Source organism: Marmota flaviventris, chromosome 12, assembly GCF_047511675.1.
Source record: "Marmota flaviventris isolate mMarFla1 chromosome 12, mMarFla1.hap1, whole genome shotgun sequence".
Classification (NCBI taxonomy): Eukaryota; Metazoa; Chordata; class Mammalia; order Rodentia; family Sciuridae; genus Marmota; species Marmota flaviventris.
Window position 1 is genome coordinate 54,452,264 of NC_092509.1, and position 26,300 is coordinate 54,478,563.

Below are 26,300 nucleotides of genomic sequence, written 5' to 3' on the forward strand. Positions count from 1 at the left end.
GTACCTACCACATGGTGCAACAATAGTTGGTTGTGGTGTGCAGTCCCCTGCCCCCATACTGGGGATTGAGCAGGGGTGGTCTGTTACTGAGCTATATCCCTAGCCCTTTTTATTTTTTATTTTGAGACAGGGTTTTGCTAAATTGCTGAGACTTGAATTTACAATCCTCCTTCCTTAGCCTCCCAGGTTACTGGGATTACAGGCATGTACCAATATGCCCAGCATGCATTCTGTTTAAATAGCCATGTTCTTCAATTGCGTATTCTGTCACTGGGATCTAATTTTCTTGCCAACAGTACTCTTTGGAATTTTTCTTCCCTTCTTCACTGCAAGTGTTTTTATTAAGGCCACCAGTGATCTTTTTTTTTAATATTTATTTTTTAGTTGTAGATGGATACAGTATCTTTATTTTATTTTATGTGGTGCTGAGGATTGAACCCAGGGCCTCACATGTGCTACGCGAGCGCTCTACCGTTGAGCCACAACCCCAGCCCCACCAGTGATCTTTTTTTCTAAATCTATTATACTGCTTATTCTGTAATATTTTAAATAATCAAGGTAATCTTGCAACCAGGGGTTCAGGGGCAGGGGGCTGCAGGTGGCTTTGAGAGGAAGAATGGGAGACAGAAATGTGGAAGAAAGGAATGGTGAGAAGGAGGGAGAAAAGATAAAGAAGGAGAGAAATAGGTAAGAGAGAATGGTCTAACTTTGGAGTAGTGATGGCAGGATTCTGCAAAGGTTAGGTGTGGATTAAATGTGTGGGGCATGGAGTTGGCAGTTAAAAGAGAAGTCATTTCTGGCTGGGGATAGAGTGATAGAGGCTCACTTAGCATATGCAAGGCCCTGGGTTCAATCACATTTAAAAGGAGAGAGAGAGAGAGGGAAATAATTTAGAAGAAGTATTAGTATTGATATTGTTGAAAGGAATCAGGGAAGTAGAATGATTAGGAGTGGTAAAGCATGCATCAAAATATTTTTTCAAGGTAAGGAAGACATCAATATTTAATGCAAAAGAGGAAACAACTGATTTATTCCTTTAGGAAAGAATGAAGATACTGAGAGGTGGAGGAAGGTTTGTCAGGAACACACTTGAGCCAAAAGTGAAGCTAACACCCCCCAAGAGGGTTTATTGTTTCATTCATTTCAAGGATTTCTGTTTGTTTGGGTTTTTTTTCCGAACCTCAATCTCCTTTTGCTTACTGTATTTGCTTATGTAGTTCTTTATCGAAATGATCTATTGCTGCTGTATTTGCTCTCTTATATCATCCTTTAATTCACAGAACATTTTAATTATATACATTTTGAACTTCTTCTCTGTCATTTCTTCTGTTGTGCTAGCCATGGATTCTTGGTTTGTTTGGGGCACTTTCTTCCCTTGTTTTTTCATGTTGTTCATGTGTTTTCCCTTCTAGCACTGCAGATCCAAGGTGTTACAGTTTTTATCCTATAAACTTATAGTGTCCCTGTAGTGTTCCAATACCTCTCCTTTAGGGGGAAGAACAATATTAATAGATCCAAATACAAACAATATACAGCCTTAAACCAAGTAGCTACTATTAAGATGTTTACGGTTTTTGTCACAAGATACAGAAATGGTAAGCTCAGTTATTATCTACAATATAAACAGTAGGTTTGCAGTAGGGTCTATCTACAGTTTCTGGTGGTGGACCAAAAACCCAGGTGAGGTGTCGGATGAGATGTTGAGGGGGTAGGAGGTGAGGATATAGAGTTAGTAGATCTTAGGAAGGTTGAAAGAGGAACCTAAAGAAGTTGGTTAGTAGCAAGAGGAGAGAGAGAAAGTGATTTGGGGGAGACAAGTAAGTGGGAAGACAGTAGACTACAGAAAACAAACAAACATAAAAATTAAGAAAAATAAAAAGTGTAAAAATAGGAGGTGAAAGAATGTACAACACCACTATAAATACTGTTCAAACATTCCAGTCCTCAGTAGCCTAATTCATGAAAAGTTCTTGGTTTCACAAATGTTGGGGATGTGAGGGCGGGAGAGGGTGGGGGGGAGGGGAGGGAAATCTCAAGGAAGATTCAAGTCTTGTTTTTATTGGATATCAGTGTCTTTCCTGTTTCCATTCTCATCCAATGGGTGGTGTTGTCTGTTGTTTGCTTGTATCTCCACCCTCAAGATGGTGAAGGTTATTTGGGTGGGAAGGTTGGTCTTGTAGGTGGAGTTCCTGGAGGTGGGGTATAGCACTTGCCTTCCCTGATGGGATACTGCACCCCAAGGATCTCCTTTGGGGCCTGCTTGTGTGATGTGGGCACCTGGTCTTGTTAAGACCACATCTTCCTTCCCATTCACTCTCAGCAATTCCTTATATCCCCTGTGGACCTCACAATTCCTGGTCCAAAGACAGTGACTGTAAAGGGGGTATGGAGTTCATAGTGATACCAGGGATGGTGCAGTTTACATCTATTCAGTAATGAAGATGATGGACCTTCTGCTGAGGGGAACAGAGTAGTGCTTTGGAGCTTGAGGCAGAGATGATGGAGAATAGGTATTGTGAGGGAGTTTACTAGGAATCAACAGAGATGAATAGAAGAATTGTTAGGCACCATCTAAGATACATTTGGTGTTGGATAGAATGAATTTGTGGTGGGCCATGGTTTTTTCTGTTAAATGTTTTCTTCCAGCAGTGCTTTGTAGGAACAAAGAAAGTGAAAATTAGAGTGGTTCAGGGTTATGTGTTAACAGAGCAGGCAGGATGGAAGGTGAAGGGGCCCAGAGTTCAGGATGGTGATAATGGAAAATTTGAAGGGCTGACTGTGGAACATTGAGAACCATGTATAGATTAATTAACTGCTAAAAAAGGTTCATGAGTGAGCCCAGGCAAAACCAGTTGAGAAACCACCTAGCCAACCCACAACTGTGAAAAATAATAAAGCGTTGTTTATGAAGCCAGTTATATTTTGAACAGCTTGTTATTCAGTAATAGAAGACTGCAGTGCTCTGCCTCTGTTGACTAAGCATGGCAGGAAACCTGAGGCAAGACAGCTGGATACAAAAAGACAAAGAAATAGGTCCTGGGGAAACTTGGAGGGGTAGAGAATAATGGAGAGGGATTCTAGAGGGGCACACAGAAAAAATGCAAAAATGCAGTTCATCCAGTTAAGTTCAGGCTGTAGAATGTGAGAGCAAGGCCAGGACTTGGTGTTCTGAGATGTGGGGCCCTGTGGAGGCAAGTAGTGTTGAGTGAATGACAAATCTTGGCTTCTTTCTTCTTTCCCATTCACTCTCAGCAAAGATCTTGCCTCGTACTACTTAGAAGAAAGAGTCTTCATGTGGGAATTTCCTAATCATTCCATTTCTAAACCACAAATGAATACAGATAGGAATTGTATGATAACAATTTGAAGGCAACAGATAAGTCACGTCTCTTCATTTTTATAAGCCCAATCAAAATTTATTCCCCTACTTGCCAAGACCAGTAAAAAGTTCAATATTAATTAATAGATTTTGTGCCTCCTTCTCTTCTTTTCCTGTATTGCACTGGGATGCCAAGGCCAGTGCAGCATGTCTTGAGGAGAAATGGGAGAAAGGAAAACTATTGTGCTGATGAGATCTTAGGCCAGAAACAGGGACAGCACAGGGGACCTCACTGAAGCTTCCAGAGCATACGTGAAGATATTTCCTTCTTGCAGGAGGAGGGGAACCTTGGTCAGTAGAGAAAGGAAAAAAAAAAAAAGATGACAGACCTAGTGGGTCAGTGTGCTGGTGGACAGAAAAAGTTCTTGAGAGAATTGTATTGTTCTTCAGCCTATTGTGGGCTCATCAGCAAAAGGATTTTGCCTTTCCCCCCTTATATCAGTCAGGCCTTTTTGTTTTCAGACTAGAGAGAGAGAAGATAGTGTTTTCTGTGGTCCACCTAGGCAAAGATAACCACTCTTGCTAGATTAGCTCATAAGAGAAGAGGATAGCAACAAATTCTTTTTAAAAAAGTGTTTTTTTAAATTGATGCATAATCCAACATAATAGTTGGATTAATTGTGACATATTTGTTCATATATATAATTTGATCAATTTAATTCTACAGTACCTCCTGTTGACTTCCTCTCCTCCCTCCCTATGATTCCTTTCCTTTACCCTATTGTCTTCCCTTCTGTTTTCACAAGATCCTTTTCTTTTCATTTCTTTTCTCTTCCTTCCTTCCTTCCTTCTTTTCTTTCCTCCCTCTAGTTTTTCATATGAGAGAAAAAATATGACCCTTGACTTTCTGGGTCTGTCTTATGTGGCTTAACGTAATGCTCTCCAGTTCTGTCCATTTTCCTGCAAATGACATAATTGCATTTTTCTTTATGGCTGAGTGAAACTCCATTATACATATCACATTTTCTTTATTCATTCATCAGTTGATGGACACCTGATTCCATAACTTGGCCATAGTATGTTGACTTTAATTCTCTTGGATAAACATTGAGGAGTGGTATAGTTGGGTCACATGGTAGTTTCATTCCTAGTTTTTTAAGGAACCCCGTACTGATTTCCATAGTGGTTGTACTAGTTACAGTCCCACCAAAAGTGTGTAAAAGTGTCTTTTCCCTCACATACTCACAAGCATTTATTGTTATTTGTATTCTTCTTTTTTGGTACCGGGGATTGAAGTCAAGGGCACGCGACCACTGAGCCACATCCCCAGCTCTATGTTGTATTTTATTTAGAGACAGGGTCTCACTGAGTTGCTTAGTGCTTTGCTTTTGCTGAGGCTGGCTTTGAACTCGTGATCCTTTTGCTTCAGCCTGCTGAGCCGCTGGGATTACAAGCTTGCGCCACCATTTGTATTCTTAATGACTCTCATTCTAATTGGAGTGAGATGGAATCTCAGTCTAACATTTCCCAGATTGCTAAACATGTTAAATATTTTTTTCATACATTTGCTGACCATTTGGACTTCTTTTGAGAAATATGTTTAATTCATTTACCCATTTATTAATTGGATTTTTATGTTGTTTTGAATTCTTTATATAGTCCAGATATTAATCCTTTGTCAGAAGAGTAACTGGCAAAGATTTTCTCCCATTCCCTAGGCTCTTTCTTTATACTCTTATTTCTTTTTCTGTGCAAAATCTTTAATTTGAGGCCATCCCATCTCAATTATTAATATTAGTTCCTGAACTTGAGGGGTTCTATTGAGAAAGTCATTGCCTGCATTTATATATTGGAGTATTGGCCTTTTTTTTTTTTCTCCTAACAGTGGCAAAGTTTTTGGTTTAATTCCTAGGTGTTTGATCCATTCAGAGTTGGCTTTTATGTAGAGTAAGAGATAGGGATCTACTTTCATTCTTTTATATATGGATATCCAGTTTTGCCAGCACCATTTGTTGGAAAGGGTTTTTTTTTTTTTTTTTTCCTTCTCTGTATGTTTTTGGTACCTTTGGGTGATGGGTTCTTTAAAGAGAGGCGGAAGGAGGGAGACTGAATTTTCATAAGATTATAAGGAAGACCCTGCCATCTCTCTCCTGTAGCAACTTGCAGGTGGCAGGTCTTAGGATGGGGGTGGCCTTGTAGACACCCAACACTAAGCACCTGGCCCAGACCTTGCCCTTCCTCAGTGAGACCACTCACTCTGTGAATTGCCTCCTGTGCACTGGCTTATTCTCACTAGTATTAAGACATGCTCACATCTCTCAGGTCCTAAAGTTTTAAAATATATTCTTTGGCATGACACTCCCAGGTCAGTGACAAAGGACCTCATCATGGTGGGCATAGCAGGGGACATGAGCTTAATCTTATGGGTGTCAGTTACCCTTGCCTTCAGAGTTCTGCAGTGATGGACCCAGATGGATGCTTGCACAAAAAATGGGTAGCATTGTAGAAAGCAATACTGAGCTTAGGGAATCATCTGCTTTTATAGCAAGCAGTAAACAGGCCTGCTGTTTATACTGGCAGGAAGATGTTATCTTATCCTTCACGATTGCTCATGGCAAATAAAACTCTGAAACATGGTCAGAGCTTGGCAACCAGCAAGAATGTGCATATTGGAGCTACAGCAAAGGAAGGGGAATAAGCGGGGAGGGTGTTGGATATCATGAAGATAGATGTAAGGTCAGTGGGATAGAAAAAGGAGATTGGGAAAAGAAAAGGGAGGATATGAGGAATGAATTTGACAAAATTATGCTGTGTACATGTATAACTCTATGACAGTGAATTCCACCTTTATGTATTTGTAAAGCAGTAATTAAAAATAAATAGATCAATAAATGGAAGGTAGACCAATAGTACAGAGGAAGAGGAGTAGGGAGAAGGAGGAGGTGAAGGAAAGTGGGGAAACCAGGGACTGAAATAGAGTAAATTAAATCCCATGCATGTATGGTTATGTCAAAATGAACTCAACTATTATGTACAACTATAATGCACTAGTAGAAGCAAAAATATATATGCATGTTTAGAAATTCAACATATCCAGAATGGAACTCACCTCCTTCTTTCCTAAATTTGTTTCTCACCTTTTTTCTAACTCATTACCAATTCACCCTTACCTCTTTTATGATCTTCTTCCCTTCTTATATTAAGTAATTCACGAGGTTTGATGGATTTCTACTATCTGGGCTTTTTATTTACTCTTCTTGTCCTTCATTACTGCCCTTTTGTCAGACCAACTGTACTTGTCTTTCTTGGTTAAGGCAGCAGTTTTATGTCTTGCAACTAGGATATTCATCTTATTTTATTAAGTTATTTAATTTAAGAATTATTTATTCATTTGTTTGAAATTCAGAAGGTTCAAAAAGTATACTGTAAAGTTTCCTCCAGCCTTTGCTTTGCCACCAACTCTCCCCAAGGCATTACCTACTTTCCAGGTAATGTTACTTACTCCTTGTGCAGACTGCCAGACTGGAGATACATTTCTTCTTTCCTTTGTTTTTCTTTTAAATAGTAATGGGATTGGGCGTGTAGCTCTATTGGAAAGCACTTGCCTAGCATGTGTGAGCCCCTGAGCTCCATCTCTAGCATAGAGAAAAACCCTACAAATGGTAACAAATTTTTTTGCACTTTACCCTGTTTACATAATAACGTGTCTGGGGCATTATTTCAAGTCTGAATATAAAGAATATCTTTTGTTTTCAGAATGTTATCCCATTGTATAGATAAAACATAACTTATTTAATCAGTCTATTATTGGACATTTGGTTTGTTTTAGCCTATAAAAATAATTACAAATAACGCTGTAGTGAAAAACTTTGAACATACATCATTTCTCACATGTATGACTACGTCATTACTTCAGTCTAATCATGTCACCATGATACCTAAAAATCCTTCAATGTTACTCTGTAGCATTAGAAATTAAACTCTTTAGCATGGTTTTCAAGGTCCCATGTAATCTGGCCACTTGTCAGGACTCTGATTTACTTTTTGTTGTTGTTGTTGTTTGCTGCAGTCTGGCTGGGCACAATTCAGGAGCCACTTGTCAAAAGAAACGAACTTTATTTTTAGAACCACACACGCCAAACAAAACAGCTCCTCAGGAAAAACCTTCAGAGCCCAACTGCCACCACCAGCTTCCCACAAGCCTCTCCACCTCCCCCACTCCTCCTGCTCTTGAGGCTGATTGGCTGGGTCGCGTGGGCAGAGCCAAAAAAAGTCCCCCAATGAGCAGCTCCATGGTCTGAAAGGGCGGGGAAACAGCCCAATGAGCATCACCGCAGAGGAGCCAATCAGTTGGCAGCTAGAAGTTTGCTGGGGCCACTGTGAGCCAATCATCAACTGGCAGCTGGAAGTTTGCTGGGGCCCCTTCGGCTGTGGCTCTCAACATCTCCCCCTCTCTGTTTAAACAACAAGCATGTGGCTTAGGGACCGTGCCTGCCTTAGGTTGTCCAATAGTACATATGGTTCTTACCCGTTATTGGATGAGCTGACCTCAAGGCGTCAGCCTCCTGTCTTAGGTTGGTACCATTGCAATTGGATCTTACCCGTCACTTACTACCGGTCCAGTATACAGCCACACCTATGGATAGGTCTTTGTACCAGCGGGGGGGTGAGGTTCTTTGCCTCACCTCTGTTGGCCCCCAAATTTTAGCTGAACGACCATGACAAGCAGAAGGGAGGAAGATACACCAAGCCAATTGACGGCTCCTTTTGGAAAAATTGTACCACCGATGACATCATCAGCAAAAATACCCCAACACTACCACAAGTCGCTGCACCAATAGATAGTTCACAATGCATACAAGTGATTCATAGTCCAGGCAAGTTCTGCAAGCAGTTCAGTGATGGCTCCTTTTGGAAAAATTGTACCACCGATGACACCATCAGCATAAATACCCCAACACTATCACAAGTTGCTGCACCAACAGATAGTTCACAATGCATACAAGTGAGTTCACAATGCATACAAGTGATACATAGTCCAGGCAAGTTCTGCAAGCAGTTCAGTGATGGCTATTGCAGAAGCTGTAGATTGGTTTTATCTTTGTCTTCACCGGCACTGGGATGAAGATAGGAATTCTGGCAATAATGGCTAAAGAAAAAATTATATAACATTCCAGAAGGCACTAAAAGAAAACAATTTTCTTTTTAGAAAACAATTTTCTTAACAATGTACCTTATCTTCAACAGAATTATTAAATATAATGAAAAGGAAAGGTGAAAGTAAACAAACAGATCTGTTAACCTCCTTTTTTGTTCATATATTAAAACAATCCTCAACAGCTGTTTACCTAATTTAAATTAAACCATTTAAATCACGTGGAAAAAAATATTTGGATCCATTTTTTCATGAGCACTCATCATATATGATATATGGATATACGTACATTCAAACATATAACACAAAACACAAGTGTGCACACATAATATAATACATACAACACATAATAGTAAAGGCCTTATAACTTTTTACAGGTGAAATCTCCATTGCAATGTTTAAAAACTCTATAGTCAAAAAATAGAACTGATCAGCAAAACATTAACCTAGGTCTGTATGAGCTCAAAAAAACAAAATAGAACTTCATGATGTGGGAAAGGGCAATAATAAAATAGATATTGAAAAAAGCATCCTGGTTCTGTCGCAGATGTAAGGGTAGCCAAACTGGAGTTCTGGATATCAGCTGTTATGGATTTGAGCCAAATCATCTTATTTTTGGTCTGTAGAAATCGCTTTAGTTAATCTCTCTGGAATCCAAATCGGCTGCTGTTCTCTCTGTGGAAACACAAAAACAGACCCCCGACTCCAGACAATTACTGGGTCAGGACCTTTCCATTGTCCTGTTAGAATATCCTTCCAAAGTACCTTGGGCTTATGCACATTTTTTGGACACATATGCCTTTCTGCAGCACTAAGTCCTGATAAATCGAAATTTAAAAAGTTTAGAGTAAAAAGGGTTATTTTAAGTTTATCTTTGGGGACTATATACCCCTTCCCAATTCCCTCTTTTTGCTTTAATAAGTACATTTTAATAGTTTGATGAGCTCTTTCAACTATGCCTTGTCCCTGTGGATTGTATGGAATTCCTGTTATATGAGTAATGCCAAATGATGAGCAAAATTCTTTAAAAGAGGTAGAAGTATAACCAGGGGCATTATCTGTTTTTAACTGTTTTGGAACGCCCACAGTGGCAAAATTTTGTAAGCAATGAGCTATAATATCTTTAGTTTTTTCTCCGGCATGAAGGGAGCCCATCAAAAATCCAGAAGAAATATCAACTGTAACATGCAAATATTTTAATTTTCCAAATTCTGGCAAGTGTGTGACGTCAGTCCTCTAGGATTGACTCCAAGATTAACTTGTGCTAAAAAGGTCACACAATTTTAACATTGTTTTATTATTTGTCTAGCTTGTTCCTTAGTTATTTTAAAATGCTTTTGTAAAGTATTAGCATTGACATGGAACTTTTTATGAAAATTTGTAGCTTCTTCTAGTGTAGAGAAAATATGTATGTCATGTGTAGTTTTATCTGCTAAATCATTGCCCAAACTAAGAGCTCCAGGCAATTCTGTATGTGCCCTGATATGTCCTATAAAGAATGGATCTTTTCTGTCCCAGATTAGACTTTGTATAGTGGAAAGCAAAGAGAAAACAGTAGAGGAAGGGGAAATCCTACCAGCATCTTCAAGGGATACTATAGCATTAACTATATACTGACTATCGGAAAATAAATTAAATACAGAATCTTTAAACATCACAAAAGCTTGTAATACTGCATTAAGCTCTACCTTTTGAGCTGATTGTTTGGGTACTAAAAATGTAAAAGTTTGATCAGGTGTAACTATTGCTGCTGTACCATTATTTGACCCATCAGTGAATGTATTTGGAGCATTCATAATAGGTGTTCTTCTTGTCATTTTTGGAAAAATTACAGGATGCAATGACCAAAAAGACAATAAAGGATTAGATGGTAAGTGGTTATCAAATGAAACATTAGATTTGCACATGATTATTGCCCAAGTATTTAACTGATTAGCTAACTCATCAATTTGATTCATAGTATATGGAGTAATAATTTTATTGGGAGAAATTCCAAACACTCCCTTTGCTGCTTTTATTCCTTTGAGTATTAATTGTCCTACAGCCTCAGGATACCTAGTAAGAATAGTGTTAGGAGAATAAGATAAATGTATCCATAATAATGAACCTTCTTGCCAAAATACTCCTGTAGGAATATTTTTTGTTGGTAGTACAATAAATAATAAAGGCAAACTTATATCAATTCTATCCAAATGCATATTTTCCATGTATGTTTCAATGATTTTTAATGCATTTCTTGCTTCAGGCGTTAACATGCGGGGTGAATTTGGATCTGATGGACCTTTTAGGATATCAAATAAAGGTCCCAACTCTCCTGTTGGTATTCCTAGATAAGGCCTTGTCCAATTTATGTCTCCTAATAACTTTTGAAAGTCGTTAAGTGATTTGAGTTGATCTACTCGTATTTGAATTTTTGGTGGATGGACCATGGTTGAGGATAATAGAACTTCTAAATAATTAATTGGAAAATTTAATTGTACTTTATCTATTGCTATCTCTAGATTATAACTTTTTAATAAGTTTGTAAGTGTGGCATAACATTCTAGCAATGTGTTTTTTATCTTTGTGTGCTAATAATACATCATCCATATAGTGAAATATTTGTAGTTCAGGATTTTGATTTCTAAGTGGCTGGATTACTTTGTTAACATAAATTTGACACATAGTTGGGCTGTTAGCCATCCCTTGAGGGAATACTTTCCATTCATATCTCTGATCAGGACCTTCATGATTCAGTGCAGGGATAGTAAATGCAAAACGTGGACTATCCTCAGGATGAATTGGAATTGAAAAAAAAACAATCTTTAATATCTATAGCTAAAACATACCAAGTTTTTGGCAAAGCAGACAATTGAAGAATCCCCGATTGAGCAGGTCCCATAATAACCATCTCATTATTAATGGCTCTTAAATCTTGCAATAATCTCCATTTACCAGATTTCTTTTTGATGACAAAAATGGGAGTATTATGGGGAGATACAGAAGGTTGTATATGTCTTTCCGCTAATTGTTTTTTGACCAGGTCATGGGCTGCTTGTATCTTTTCTTTAGTCGGGGCCACTGAGGAACCCATACTGGTCTTTCTGATTTCCAAGTAATTTTTATTGTCTCAGTGGCCCTCTCTGAAAATCCAACCCATGTCTGTTCGTTCCTTGATCTATTTGTATTGGTGCTGCTATACCTTGTTCTTGTTTTTCTAATCTTTTTCCTTTCCTAAAACCTTGTCTAGTTATAATAGTGGGTGCATTTTGGTTGATGTTATTTGTTAATGTCAAACCTAATTGATCTAGGACATCTCGTCCCCATAAATTTACGGGAAGATGATCCAATACATATGGCTGTATAGTTCCTTCACATCCTTCAGGATCCTTCCAATCTAATACCATTGCACTTCTATGGGGATTAGTTGCCACTCCTAGGCCTCGAAGCGTTTGAGTGGCTTGTTGTAATGGCCATGTTTTGGCCATTCTTGACGAGAGATGATGCTAAGGTCTGCACCTGTATCCAGTAGTCCATTAAATTCATGTCCTTGAATATTTAATTTTAGCATGGGGCGAGAATCTAAATTTAAAGAAAGCATAGCCCAATCTACACCTGTGGAGCCTAATCCCTTGGAACCTCTTTCTACAGTACGACTGGAAAATTTATCATGTAGGCTTGGTATTATTAGTAACTGTGCTATTCTATCTCCTGGTGAAATTACTGATATACCCTTTGGAGAACTGGCTATAATTTTTATTTCACCTTCATAATCGGGATCAATTACCCCAGGACTTATCATAAGTCCTTTTAGAGTAGAAGAGCTGCGTCCCAATAATAGCCTACTGTTCCTTTGGGAAGAGGTCCTTTTACCCCTGTGGGAATGATTTGAACTCCCATCTCTAGAGTTAGTACTGCTCTGGCGGAGGCGCAGATGTCCAACCCTGCGCTCCCTCTAGTTTGTCTGATGAGGGATCTGATGGACAGTGTGTCCTGGGCACTACCCTGATGGGGTTGCTGGGTTCCTCCAGTGCTCCGTATATTTGTGGTTTTGGGCCCCAGAGCATTGGGCCCCCCTGTCCATTTTTTGGCAACAGAGCCCGATGCCTTTCTCCACGATATCGTGGATAAACACCTGGTCCTTTTTCGTTTTTTGATAAGGGAGTACCCTCTATGGTGGTTTGAGGACGGCATTCATTAGCCCAGTGTCTCCCTCTATGGCATCGTGGGCAAATACCCGGTATTCTACTCCTTTGATACGTAGTTTTGTTAAACCCTCCTCCTATGGGGCAATTCCTTTTAAAATGTCCTGTTTGTTCACAATTGTAGCATGTTCTTGGCCTGGCATCTAAAGCCTGTTTTACTGCAGCTGCCACGACTTGCCCTTGTTCTAAAGCCTGTTTGCTGGCAGCTGGAAGTTTGCTGGGGCCCTTTTGGCTGTGGCTCTCAACATTTGTTCTAGGTGGACGCAATATTTATAATTTTATTTGGTGCTAAGGATCAAACACAGTGCTTCATGCATGCTAGGCGAGCACTTGACCAGTGAGCCACAACCCCAGCCCTGGTTTACTTTCTTGTTCTTCCCTGTCTTAAACCTTATATTCCAGCCACGTTGAACTTCTTTTGATCCTTGAATGGCAAGTGATCTCAGTGAACTTAGGGCCTGTAAGTATGCTGTCTCCTTTGCTTGAAACATTTCTTTTCCTTTTTATGCTTTTAAGTAGTTCAAAAGTCAATTCTGATGGAAGCTACTCTTGGGATCTACAATCCCAGTCTAGGTTAGGAGCCTTCTCTGCATGCCCATGATACCCTTTACCAACCACTGCCCTTTGCCCAGTTTGTTTTTTTTTTTAGTATAATTGCCTGTTTGTCAGTTTTCTCCATTAGAACATAAATTCCATGAGAGCAAGGATAATTTTTATCTCATTCATTTCTGTATCCCTAGCACCTAGCCTAGTCTCTGGCACATAGTAGGTACTCATATTCATTATGTTGAATGAATATTATCTGGAATTACTAAAAATGCTTTTTAACTTTAATGTTGCTACTCGCTAGTTATGTAACCATGGTTAAATCATTTATACTTAATTGTAATCTCTTTATCTGTAAATTGAGATAATATTCTTAGATACCTAGGATGGAGAAGAAGTGACTACAGATCAGGTAAGATGGTATATGTGAAAGTACTTTCCAAATATTATACAAATCATATATTAAGAAAATATTGGGGCTGGACTTGTAGCTTAGTGGTAGAGTGCTTGCCTAGCATGTGTGAGGCACTGGGTTTGAATCTCAGCACCACATATAAATAAATAAATAAAATAAAGGTCCATCAACAACTAAAATAATATTTTAAAAAAGAGAAAATATTAGTTGTTAAAGTATGGAAATTTGTGTTATAATCTCATATATAGTACTTAACTTGCATATAGAATGGCCATGTTGAGTTCACTATATGAATATATTAGAAAGAAATATATTAGAAAGAAATCACAGTCCAGTATACAAAAAGCATTAAAAACAATTTAAATTAAAAAAAAATTATCAAAATTTTTAGTTGACATAGAGCCAGGTACAGTAGTATGTACTTGTGTTTCCAGCTACTCAGGAGACTGAAGCAGGAGGATCACTTGAGGAGTTCGAGACCACCCTATGCAACAAAACTAGGTTTTATCTTAAATTAAAAAAAGAAAAAATTGTTGTTGTTGTGCTGGAGATTGAACCTAGGGCCTGTGCATGCAAGGCAAGCTCTCTACTGACTGAGCTATATCCCCAGCCCCACAAAAAACAAATTTTAATTGACAAATAATAATTATACATATTTATAGGATACAGTGTGATATTTCAACACACGTGTACAATGTATAGTGATCAGATGGAGGTAATTGGTATATATACAACCTCAAATATCACTTTTTCATGTTGGGAACATTCAGAACCCTCTCTAGTAGCTGTTTGGAAATATACAATCAATTATTATCAACTGTAGTTACACTACTTAGAAATTTTATTCCACTCCTTCCATGGACAATTAAAATATTGGTTAAAGTTTCTCAGAGAGGCACAAGGTGGATTATGTTGTTACACAGCATACACAGCATGATGTTATTATAATTTTCTCTTTATCACTCTTCTCAAAGTCGAGTTCGGGATGGCAGCTATTCCCTAGAAAAGCACTATTCAAAAGGAGTACTACACATTGAATTTTAAATTTGCTAATAGCAATTTAAAAAAAAAAAATTAAAAAAAAGAAATAGGCACAGTTAATTTAACAGTATGTCTAGTTTAACCTAATAGGTCTAAGATTTGAATGTCTAAAATGTCATTTTAGTATTGTAATCACTATTAAATATTAATGAAATATTTTACATTGTCTTTTTATACAACCTTGCATGTGACTGAGTTAACTCCCCTGTGCGATGTGGCATCAGGCACCCATGCTGCTAGACTGCCCCGCTCTTCTAGAGTTTGAGTTACTGTGTCTTTGTGCCTGGGCGTGGCTTCCTACAGCCCCATGGGTGGAGCTATGCTCACCTGTTCCTTTGTAATATTACCCCTTGCCCTATTTAGGATAGAATGTTCCATGGAAGTTCCTTGTGTGTGTCCCCTTCTCTTACTGTGCCCTTGGGTGTGGCCTACCCAGATGTCAGGCAACCTGCTGATAGTGGACATCAAGAAGATAGACTCAGGGCTGGGGATGTGGCTCAAGTGGTAGCGCACTCGCCTGGCATGCGTGCGGCCCGGGTTCGATCCTCAGCACCACATACAAACAAAGATGTTGTGTCTGCCAATAACTAAAAAACAAATATTTAAAAAATTCTCTCTCCCTCTCTCTCTCTCTCTCTCTCTTAAAAAAAAAAAAGAAGATAGACTCAGCCCCTTGAAACCTGACCCCTTGCCTCATTTGAATAGCTTCTCCTCAAATAAAGGGGTTAGCGCATGCTTCTCTCTCTTCCTGTGGACCCTTAAGGTCAGAGGAGCTGTCACAGCGACCCCAAAGGAAAAGGTATTTGTGTCTCTTGGGTAGTTATTTTGCCGCAGTCCAGTCAGCCTAGTTCAACTGGAGTGACCCCTGAGTGTTTTAGTCACCAACAGAAACCCAGCAATTGGTGCCCAATGTGGGGCAAAAGGTCTGAGTCTTTAAGCTGCTGGGACAAAAGGGACAAAATAATGGTGGCCCATATGGGATCTCCAGTATAAAAATTAAAGAAATTTAGTGAAGTTGAAAGTTCTCTCCACAAGTTAAGCATGCTTAGGATTTCAGAGTATTATGGGTGGAATTTTAGAAAGTAAGTGAATTAGACAGAAGGAAAATCTGTGACGTTAAAATTTTTAATATTGGGGTATAATTCTAGAGACTCTAAATAAATGTAAAGAGTTATTAAGATGATTAATGGGCTGTGTTGTTGAGTTGAGTCCTCTCCCATGGAAAGAGCACTTTAATGAAATTTTATTTTATTATTTTTATGAACCTTTATAAAAGATATTTTGGGCTTTATGTTCTAGACGTTTGCGCTAGGAGAGTGAGAAAAAGGGAGAGAAAATGTTATGATGTTTACCTGGAGAGAAGCAAATTTCAATTTTCTATTTTTTTTTTTTTTTGTGAATACTCAGAAAGTTTGTACTGACTTCTTTGCTACATTCTTGTCTTACTGAATCAAAATGGCTAGAACTCAGCTGCTGGGGACAAAAGACTTTAGTCGCTACTCTCTATGGGGTCTGTAACTAGACCTGTGGGGCTAGCAGTGCCCTTTAACCTTTTTAAACCTTTTGACTTGACCTGAATGCCGAATGCAGATTGGCTTAATATCTGATGGTAATGCTGGCGTCTGCCACTAAAACTTTTAAGAAAGCACCCATGTGCTATGAGGAAAAGTAGAAAATATAAGAGGATACAGGCTGCAACTGCAGGTCGCAAAGACAAAGCAAGCTGCTACCAGCCGTAGGATCTTGACCAGGCGTGGGGAATGCAGACAAAACCAAAGGAAATGCAGTTGGCTAGGAAAACTCAGGGAACTTTTGCCTGATAATGGGCAATGTATTCCATGTTATTTGCATCTCTATGGTAACCACATGATGCCTGTCTGGAGGAGCAGGCTTCCTGGTCCTGCCTTCTGCATTTTCGTGGGCTTCCCATTGGTTCTTCCACTGTCACTCAGATAGGACTTCTGGTCCTGCCTTCCAGCTGCTAATCTGTTCTTCCTGTTTCAGACCTGCTGGAGCCTGCATTTTTAAGAATGCTTACCTATAAATGCTAACAAAAGATATCTTTTTCAGACAAAATTTGATTCCACAGGTTTCTACTTTGCAGCCCTAAATTTAAGTTAGTTTTGAGTTAAATAACCTTATTTTTCTCTATAGTTGTGTTACTAAATAATGTTCTATTGATGAGAGATATCAAACATGCTTCTTTGTATTTTACTTTTAATTTTGGAGGTTATGGGGATGCATTTGCTCGCCACAGGAACAAAAGCCGGCAATGTTCCTGTGATGAACAAAATATCCTTATTCTAATTCCTGACTGTATAATTACAAGAAATAAATATGTTTGCATAAGGATCTTATTTCAGTTACATCAAGTGACGTCACATAGAAGAGTGCTCTCCTAGTTAAAAATAAATTAAAATGGATCCAAATATTTTAAGAACCACATGGTTACATAAAGTTAAAACAATTATAAATTATGCTCTAGGCATTTAGATAACCTATAGTGTTAATCTATAAAATAATTAGGACATATGTCTAATTGTTTAGTTAATATATATTTGTCTAATAGTTTTTCTTCAACATAAAACCCATAATTTATATGTTTTATATGTACATTTATCTGATACACTGCTTTTTAGTTACAGATATTTGAGATAAATGTATTTACTATAAATTTGCTTTTAAGAGAAAATAAAACCTTCAAATAGTTTCTAATTCTCAAGTTATTGTACAAATTTATAAGATGATAAACAAAAATAATTCTGTCTGCATAAATATCTAAGGATTTTAACTATATTTTCATTGATATTTCTTATCAAAGTACAATAATTTATTTATAGATTCTAAGGTTTTCAGAAATTGTTCCAAAGTATAACTAGGAAAAATTCTAGAAGATAAAGATGCTTCAACAGAGAGGAAGCACACATTGGAGATCCAAAAAAGAAGAAGAAGAAGAAGAAAATCATCTCTGGGTAAAACAAAAAGGTCTTTATATTCTAAATTTTAATGATTAAAAATATTTTTCTAAATAGAAAGATTTTTATATTGTTATCTAACCAGATGATATAAAAACTTAGAACAGAAACCAAAAAAAATTAGAACAAATAAAAAAGAGATTTACATGTACAGGACTAACTATAAAAATTTTAAATGATTAATTCAAGGATATTTCAGGCTATTTTCCTAATTTGACTATACTGATGTGAGCTAAGATTTTGTCCATATTTTGACATGATAAAAACGTATTAAAATGTTAAGTTTATTTCCTTAAAGAAAGGTCTTTATTGCCTACTGATTCTTATTGTTTAAGACAAAGATTATTTCTGGTAAATAAATTCACATCCGTAATTAAACACTAAGTATATTAAACTGCTAATTTAGATCCCAATTTTGACAATTGTCCTTTGAGACTAAATTTGATTGATTCAAAGACACTGAGACACTGTTGATTCTTTCATTTTTGTTTGTTAGGACTGAGGTTCTCCAAATTAAAGTCATATGTTACTTTTGAGCAATAAAGGTTACAAACTTTAAAAATTCATTAATATTATATAAATTCTAACTGGATCTCTTATCCATAAAAAATATGGTAAGATTTATATGCTGCTCCCTACACTGGGAAATAACCTTAATCATATTTTTTAAAAGACAATTGAGAGGGCTGGGATTGTGGCTCAGCACGGGTGGGACCCAGGTTCGATCCTCAGCACCACATAAAAATAAAGGCATTGTGTTGTGTCCATCTACACCTAAAAAAAAAAAATTAAGAGACACCTAATTAATAAGTAATATTCTAAATATAGAGAGATTTTGAGACCTTCTCAAAAAGAGATTGAGAGTTCTTAGCTAAATTATTAGGATGGATCAACTAGTCTATATTAAAAAATTATAATAATCAATAAAAGGTAAATCTATTCTTATCATTTAAATACTTGTACTATTATCTATAACTTAAACTAATGATGCTATAACTTATGCCAAGCCTTTACTCAATTTTATTAAATAAAAAAAAGGGGGAATACAGGACCCCAGAGACACACTAGATCTTACAAAATATTTCAAATTTTTTCTTAAACTGTAATATTGAGAGTCTTAATGTTATTAAACATGATTCAGTAAATTAAGTCAGATATCAAAAGAGAGTTTAAACTAGTCATCATGATAATGACTGAGAAACCTGGCACAGGAAGGTCAATTTCCAACTACAGAGTTTACAACCATGCAGCTTCACGAGCTTGTCAGGTAAGTAAAAATTATGAAAAGACTTGTATGGACCCATTTCCCAGGTCCACCTGTAATGTACATTACAGTGTGGACTAGAAGATCCACTCATATAACTAGATAATTGTATTGACTGTAATGGTCAATTATATATTGATTCTAGTAAACAGGCTGTCTGGAAGTATCTTTTAAGAAAAAGACAGTGTTAAAATAACAGATTCTCCCGCATCCGTATGGATGGCAACTATAGACCAGATGTAAGTAACACCAACTAAGGGCCATTTCTGTATGAAGGATTGTGGGAAGCCATCCTGACACGTGACTGGGCGGCTCCCGTTAAGGGTCTGAGGCTTCTGGCTGTGTTGGAATTTTCCCGGCCCTTTCCTGATGAGAGAACCCGTCCGTGTGGGGGTGTGACTGACCACTGACCCCGGGGGCCCAATCACTGACCCTGACCTTGGAGTGCAGTCCCCCCTCAACCTTCATTGGATGGAATTATCCCCTGAATTTCTTGTTCCCCAATAAAAGGCTACTCCCTGGCGTGTTCACTCTCTCTCTCTCCTGCTAGCCCTGAGTAATCCTTACTGCCCTGCTGGGCGGTTAGAGGTTGGAGCCAGAGAGGGGAGCCGTCTCGGACCTGGCAATAGAAATAAGGTAACTGAGTCTGTGTGTTTTATTTCGATCTCTTCTAGCTAACTTTTATGCCAAGAACCTCATTAATGAAACCATTGTGCAGGCCGCGTGGTGGAAAGGATCATGCCCTGAGTCTTAGCACTGCTCTCCTTTTCATCTATCTGTCTCTCTCAGCTTTGTCACAATATTAATGTTTGTCTGTGGCCTTTCTCCTTCCTTCCTGAACACAGCCTCACCAACCCAGTGCTGTGAGCTGGGCCCTCCACAGAGAAGAAACCTGAGTTTTTCGATCTTAAGGTAAATGCTGGTGTGGAGGCCACGGAGGCACTATTTATCAAGGAGACAGAGAACACTCTCGGGGATAATGCCTTGCACACTCCACATTACCCTGTTTGGCCCTGGAGGATGGCTGGTTAGTCAAAGATGGGTAAGATTCCTCAAGGGAGGAACAACCTAAGACAGGCACAGCCGCAGAGGGGCCATCAGGAGAAAACTTGTGGGCCAACAGAGGTGAGGCACAGAATCTCACTCCCCCACCTGTGCAAAGGCCTAATTCTTTATCCCTTCTGAGAGAGGTCTCCTGCCCCCTGGCTGCTTTGCTCCCCACGTCCAGCTCAGATTGGAACCCAAGTGACAGACAGAGACCTAGTCAACAGCAACTGCCTGCTCACCACAGCAGGAAACAACTGCAGCTTCAGGAATGGGCCATGTCTGGATGTTTCCTCTTTTCTCTTTCTTGGTTCTTATCTCTTTTTTCTATGCTTTTCCCTTTTCCTTTCTTTCATCATGGTTATCCTTTGGCAACAAATTTAATAAAAGGGAAGGAAATGTTGGAATTACTTTTAGTTGCAACTAGCAGCTATGAGCATCTTGGAGTACTTGAGGAATCCACATTCCTTCAGGCCTGACAGGAACACCTGCAAGATGGGGTGCTCTGCTCTAGCGAGCCATCAATGAAACCACATCCTCAGCACTTATGGTTAGCATTGCCAAACTACTGGTCCAGGAAACTGAGAGTCAAGAGCTTCAGGGCATGAAATTCCTGACTCAGTAAGCCCCCTCCCTTAGGGACAAAGACTCTTCCAGATTGCTTTCCACCACGAACAGCAATAGAGTTTCCTCACGTGTGGTTACATTAGGCAGAAGATGATTGGCTTATGGATATTATCTTGCTTATGTATGATTGACGGGCACGCCCCACTCGGAACCCTATAACAGTTGTGTGCATTCCAAAAAGAGACTGAGCTACTGGACCAGCCAGTTCTAACCAGCTCCCGTAGTCTGTGTGTTGATCCCGCATCTCTACTCCCCGTGACTGAGATAGTCTAGTAACTAATTGACCACACCAGTGACAGGAACGTATGCAAGACAGCATATGAAAGACCTAAACCAGCCAATTATGCTGGTCTTTAATGATTAACACTATATATGGACAATTGTCAGAAAGATTATTAAAATAGATTTTCCAAGGGTATTTACATTACTGACAGACCTAATAGACTCTTTAAATGTGAGAATTAAGAGAAAAGATGATAAATATCCTGTAACCTGTAAGAATACAACTTACTGTATCATTAGTTATTGCCAGCTAATATTTCAGAGCTATAATATGCTGAGGTTAATATTCAGGCTTTAAAACAGGTGTATGTCAATTAACCAGACCTAAGCAAGCTGCTGGTCTCATAATCCCTAAAATGACTACTTTAAATATTATTCCTTTTTTTTTTTTTTAAATTGCAGCCTTTGTGGCTATGTCTTAAAACTTACAATGTATGGATTTTCTTTTTTTTAAATGTTTATTTTTTAGTTTTTTAGGTGAACACAATATATTTATTTTATTTTTATGTGGTGCTGAGGATCGAACCCAGTGCCTCACGCATGCCAGGCGAGCACGCTACCACTTGAGCCACATCCCAAGCCCCAGTATGGATTTTCTTAATGTTTGACTTAAATTACTTCCAAAATCCTTCATGGTCAGATAAGTGCTGATGGAAGGATGAGAACTAAGTATTAATGCTCTACAAGACAATGTAATGAATAATGTGAATGAGCCCTCTGCTCTGTGGTTTATGGAGAGGCCTAAATGCCATGCCAATGAAAATGTCTATGTTACTATGGCCAAATGCAATGCTTCCCAATAAAATTGGGAAAAGATTAAGAATCTTCTGATGAGTGTTTGGCAAAGTAATAATAATAACCTGGATCTTCCAAGTTGATTGTGTTATTAAAATGATATGTTTTCTACTAATTCCTTTTGTGTTTCAATAGCAGATCATGATAACCTCGGACCAAGAATCCAGTGACTGAAAGATAATTTCCCAGTTTTTTTTTTTTTTTTAATTTTAAGAAAGGGGGAATATGTGGGAGACCAACCTCGCACATGACTGAGTTAACTCCCCTTCTGGGCGATGTGGAATCAGGCACCCATGCTGCTAGACTTCCCCGCTCTTCTAGGGTTCGAGTGACTGTGTCTTCGTGCCTGGGCGTGCCTTCCTACATCCCCATGGGTGGAGCTATGCTCACCTGTTCCTTTGTAATATAACCCCTTGCCCCGTTTAGGACAGAATGTTTCATGGAAGTGCTTTGTGTGTCTCCCCTTTTCTTACTGTGCCCTTGGATGTGGTCTACCTAGATGTCAGTCAACCTGCTGACAGCGGACATCAAGAAGATAGACTCAGCCCCCCTGAAATCTGACCTCTTGCCTCATTTGAATAGCTTCTCCTCAATAAAAGGGGTCAGCGCGTGCTCTCTCTCTCTCTCCCTGTGGATCCTTAAGGTCAGAGGAGCTGTCACAGCGACCCCAAAGAAAAAAGTATTTGTGTCTCTTGTGTGGTTATTTTGTGCAGCCCAATCAGTGCAGTTCAACTGGAGTGACCCGTGAGCCTTTTAGAAACCCGGCATTATATTACCTTTGAAATCTGTGCACATTTTCTACTTCTGGTACATCTCACTTTGGACTAGTCACATTTCAAATGCTAAATAGCCAGATACAGTTTAGTGGCTAGTATTTGGAAAGCACAGGCCTAGAACTTTTTCTTTCTTTTTTTTTAAATGTTTATTTTTTAGCTTCAGGTGGACACAATATCTTTATTTTATTTTTTTATGTGGTACTGAGTATCGAACCCAGTGCCTCAAGCATGCCAGGCGAGCGTGCTACTACTTGAGCCATATCCCCAGCCCCTAGAACTTTTTTTCTTCCATTTACCTCTTTCAAAATTCTTGCTTGCAAGGCCTATCAGGTCTCTTTCCCACCTACCTTTCCTGTCCTCCCTTTTGTTGTGTAAGTTAACACAGCTTTAGCTTGTCCCTCTGACTCTGAAGTTTTAAGCAGTTCTCTAAGTCAATGTGCTAAGAGGCCTAGAATGTTGTAAAGGGGAAAGTCTATCCTTACAAAAATCACATTTTTTTGTCCCTGCCTCATTATCTATGTTTTATCATGTATACAGTGGCCAGTCTGATGTTTCACATAGCATATTTACTTCATTGCTGTTGTCCATTTTCACAGAACACCTCTAGGGATGTATTGAGAGAAAGTGTAATCTTAGAAATATTTTTAGTTTCCAGTAATACCATCATGTTCAGATTCTGCTTAGGTTTGGGATATAGACATAAAAAATAACACAAAAACTATGACTATAGTTACTCATAGGAGGTATGAAATACAGTTGACCTTTATGTTTTGTTTTCCTTTCATTTATTATAAAGGAAAATATTAATGAAAATAATCCTGTCTTCCATAGTTATTGACTTTAGGTTTTTCTGTTAAGTTTGTACTCATCCTGCAACCTCTTGAAGAATTCAAAAATTCTTACTTAAAATGTTTTCCCAGTAAAATAGGGAGTGAATAAAATTCCACTAAATTTATCCAGAATGATAAAGAAATATTCTATTTAAGGGAAATTGTGTTAAGTTAGTATTCAAATACTATGACCTTAATTTTAATAATTTTTAGTGGAAGTTATTAAATTTGAATACAAATTCTGATCTTTATATCCAGAGAGCATTAAATAGAATTTATACTTTTCTTAGATTATTTGTTGCACTGAATTACATTGTATACAACAATGTAAGGGAGGGGAAAAGGAGTAATTTTTTGCATGGCTACTCTCCCAAGAGCTGTGCTTCATGTTATAGTAGTTATTGCATAAATATATTATTATATAGTAGTATTATATATACTATATTGTATGTATTATATAATATATATTACAAATATGGTTATATAGTATTATATTTGATTCTTAGTGTGTCTTCAGTTCAGTTCTAAGTGTTTGGAGAAAGATGCAGTGTTCTACCTACTAGGAGACGTAATCGGGTACCCACCTGCTCCGGCAGGTTGTAGAACTAGGATTTGACTCCTGGCAGTGTGGCACTACAGACCCTCCTTTAAAATATTCCTCCATTTTACTCCTGTCACTAATGTAAACTTCACCACAAACTTCTGAGGGTAGATATCAGCATCCTAATTTTACAGATGTGAAAACTCAGGACCAAAGAGTTAAGTAAGTAACAATTAAAATCAGCTGGCAAGAGGTGGGCATTTCTTATTCTTGCTCTCCCTCTTTCTCTTTTTATTCCTTTTCTAGGACTTTTAAATTTTGGCCCAGGAAAGGTTTGCATACGCCAGTCAGTGAAAACATTTCTTTCATCTCTCTTTGGTTCATTTGTTTGCCTTTTCCTTTCCCCAGAAAATATCTTTTATAACCATGAGTGTTGGGGGCCGCCCTGGACAGGAGCTGTGCACATACCTTTAAGTCCAGAGTAAAGAGGTACTGGACTGGTATCACACCTATTGCAATGCAAGTGGACTTGCCTCTGCTTGGATTGAAAGGTGCAGCTCTGGGAGTTGGTGTTGCCCAACTGGAGTGGGCTGCCTCCTTGTCCGTTTGTAATCCTACCCTTTGCCCTTTTTTGGATAGAATGTTTCACGGAAACTCCCCTAGTGTGTCCCCTATATAAGAATAAAGAATTCCTGTGGCTCTTTCTCTTTCTATGAACCCCTAAGGTCACAGAGCCATCCCTGGATTTTGAAAAGGTAACTCTGTGTGCTTTTTTTTCTTAAGTTATTGAAGTAGTCAGATTTTATGAACCCAGCATAGGTTGTCAGCTTGGATGGATGGCAATAAATGGAGGCCCCATTTGAGAGTGATTTGGTTTTCTATGCTACCTATGATCTGGAATCATTGAGATAATTATTTAACTGGGTAATTTATACAATACTTTCCTTTTAAGAGTTTATTCTCAAACTATTGACTGTTTTTTTCCCCCCCAGAGAAATTGGGACAATTATCAGGTCATTAGGATGCTGCCCTAGTGAAGGAGAGCTGCATGATCTGCTTGCAGAGGTAGGTGGGACTGAGAAAATCTTGCCCAACCTCCTAGGCTCTGACTCCTAACTTTTTTTTGTAATCCTTACTTGAATTAAAAATTATTTAAACTACTGAATGTGTTCTTTGAAAATAATAGGGCAGCTGTGTATATCAACCAGCTGACCTAAAAAACTTAAATCATATATTGAAGAAATGACTATTATCAAGTAACATAATTAATCTAATAAAATCCACTTTAATATTATCCTCTTTTTAAAATTAGGTGAGGAAAGGCCAATAGATACAATGTACTGACCATATGCAGAAAGACCAATGACAAATGAAAGGCATATAGTAAATAAATAAATAGAAGCAGAAAAAGAAGCTGAGTTTAAGGAATTTATAATTATTAGAGGAAATTAAAAAAACTTTCAGAACAACAATTAGTAACAGAATAATAAGTTTATTTTTTATATTGACTTTATTTATATATAAATAAAAATATATATTTATATTTATATATCCTGACTTTATATTGACCATTATTTGAAATACTGATGTAAAAAAAAAAATCACAACAAATTTAAAGATCTTGATTGGTTTTATTTTGTGATCCTAAACTGAAAAACACTTCATTCCATAAAGTAGACTAAGCATATGAACTGAGCAGAGGAGTTGATTTTATAGAGAAAAGCCAAAGAAAGCAGAAGCAAAGAACAAAGACTATTAGTTATTTTACTTTCTTATAAGGCAGGCATAGGAAGACAGAACAACAGTAAAATAACTGGTTGATTATCACCAGGTTGTGTGTGTGTGTGTGTGTGTGTGTGTGTGTGTGTGTGTGTGTGTTGTGGGGGTGGGGGGGGTTAAAACATTTAGAACTTCATTATTATGCCAATCCAAAATGGTCTATTTGAAATATTTGGTTATTCTGTGTCTCTTGATTGCTGGCAAAAGAAGATAACAATTTAATTTTGGTTTGATGATCTTGAACTTTAGTATGACTCCATTTTGATTTTTAGCCTGGTCTTTTGGAGCCCAATAGAGGAGCTTAATCCAAAACCATAGCCTCCTATAGCTAAGTCTCTGGAGAGTTAAAGCAACAGATGAGCAACCCAAGACCAGAGACCTTTCATGTCCTGTTTGGCTTTCCTGTTTTGTTTCTGTTTGGCTTTTTTTGTCTACTATCTTCCCCTCCCTCCCTCCATCCTTCCCTCTTCTTCTTTCTTCTTTTCTTTTCCTTTTCCCTTCCTCCCTCCTACCCTTTTTCTTCCTTTGAAACCAGGGGCCCTGTGCATGATAGGCATGCGCTTTATTTATTTTATTAGGGCCAAACCTTCAGCCCTAATCTAATTTTAAGTGCACCTTTCAGTTCAACAAAGCACAGACCTTAGGGGGATAAAGCTACCTGAGCCACAGCAGGAGAAGAAGCTTTTCAGAATTGCTTATCTAAGATTGTGAGTTTTGGCAGAGGCCA

At 38.1% G+C, this 26,300-nt stretch overlaps 1 protein-coding gene across 1 annotated transcript in view; it reads left to right on the forward strand.

The window, feature by feature from the left end:
• Efcab2 (EF-hand calcium binding domain 2) overlaps nt 1-26,300 on the forward strand; it is a 145,305-nt gene that overhangs the window by 83,421 nt on the left and 35,584 nt on the right. The window contains exon 3 of the mRNA XM_027928624.3: nt 24,787-24,859. Coding sequence (XP_027784425.1) covers nt 24,787-24,859 — 73 coding nt within the window. The remainder of the gene's footprint in view (nt 1-24,786; nt 24,860-26,300) is intronic.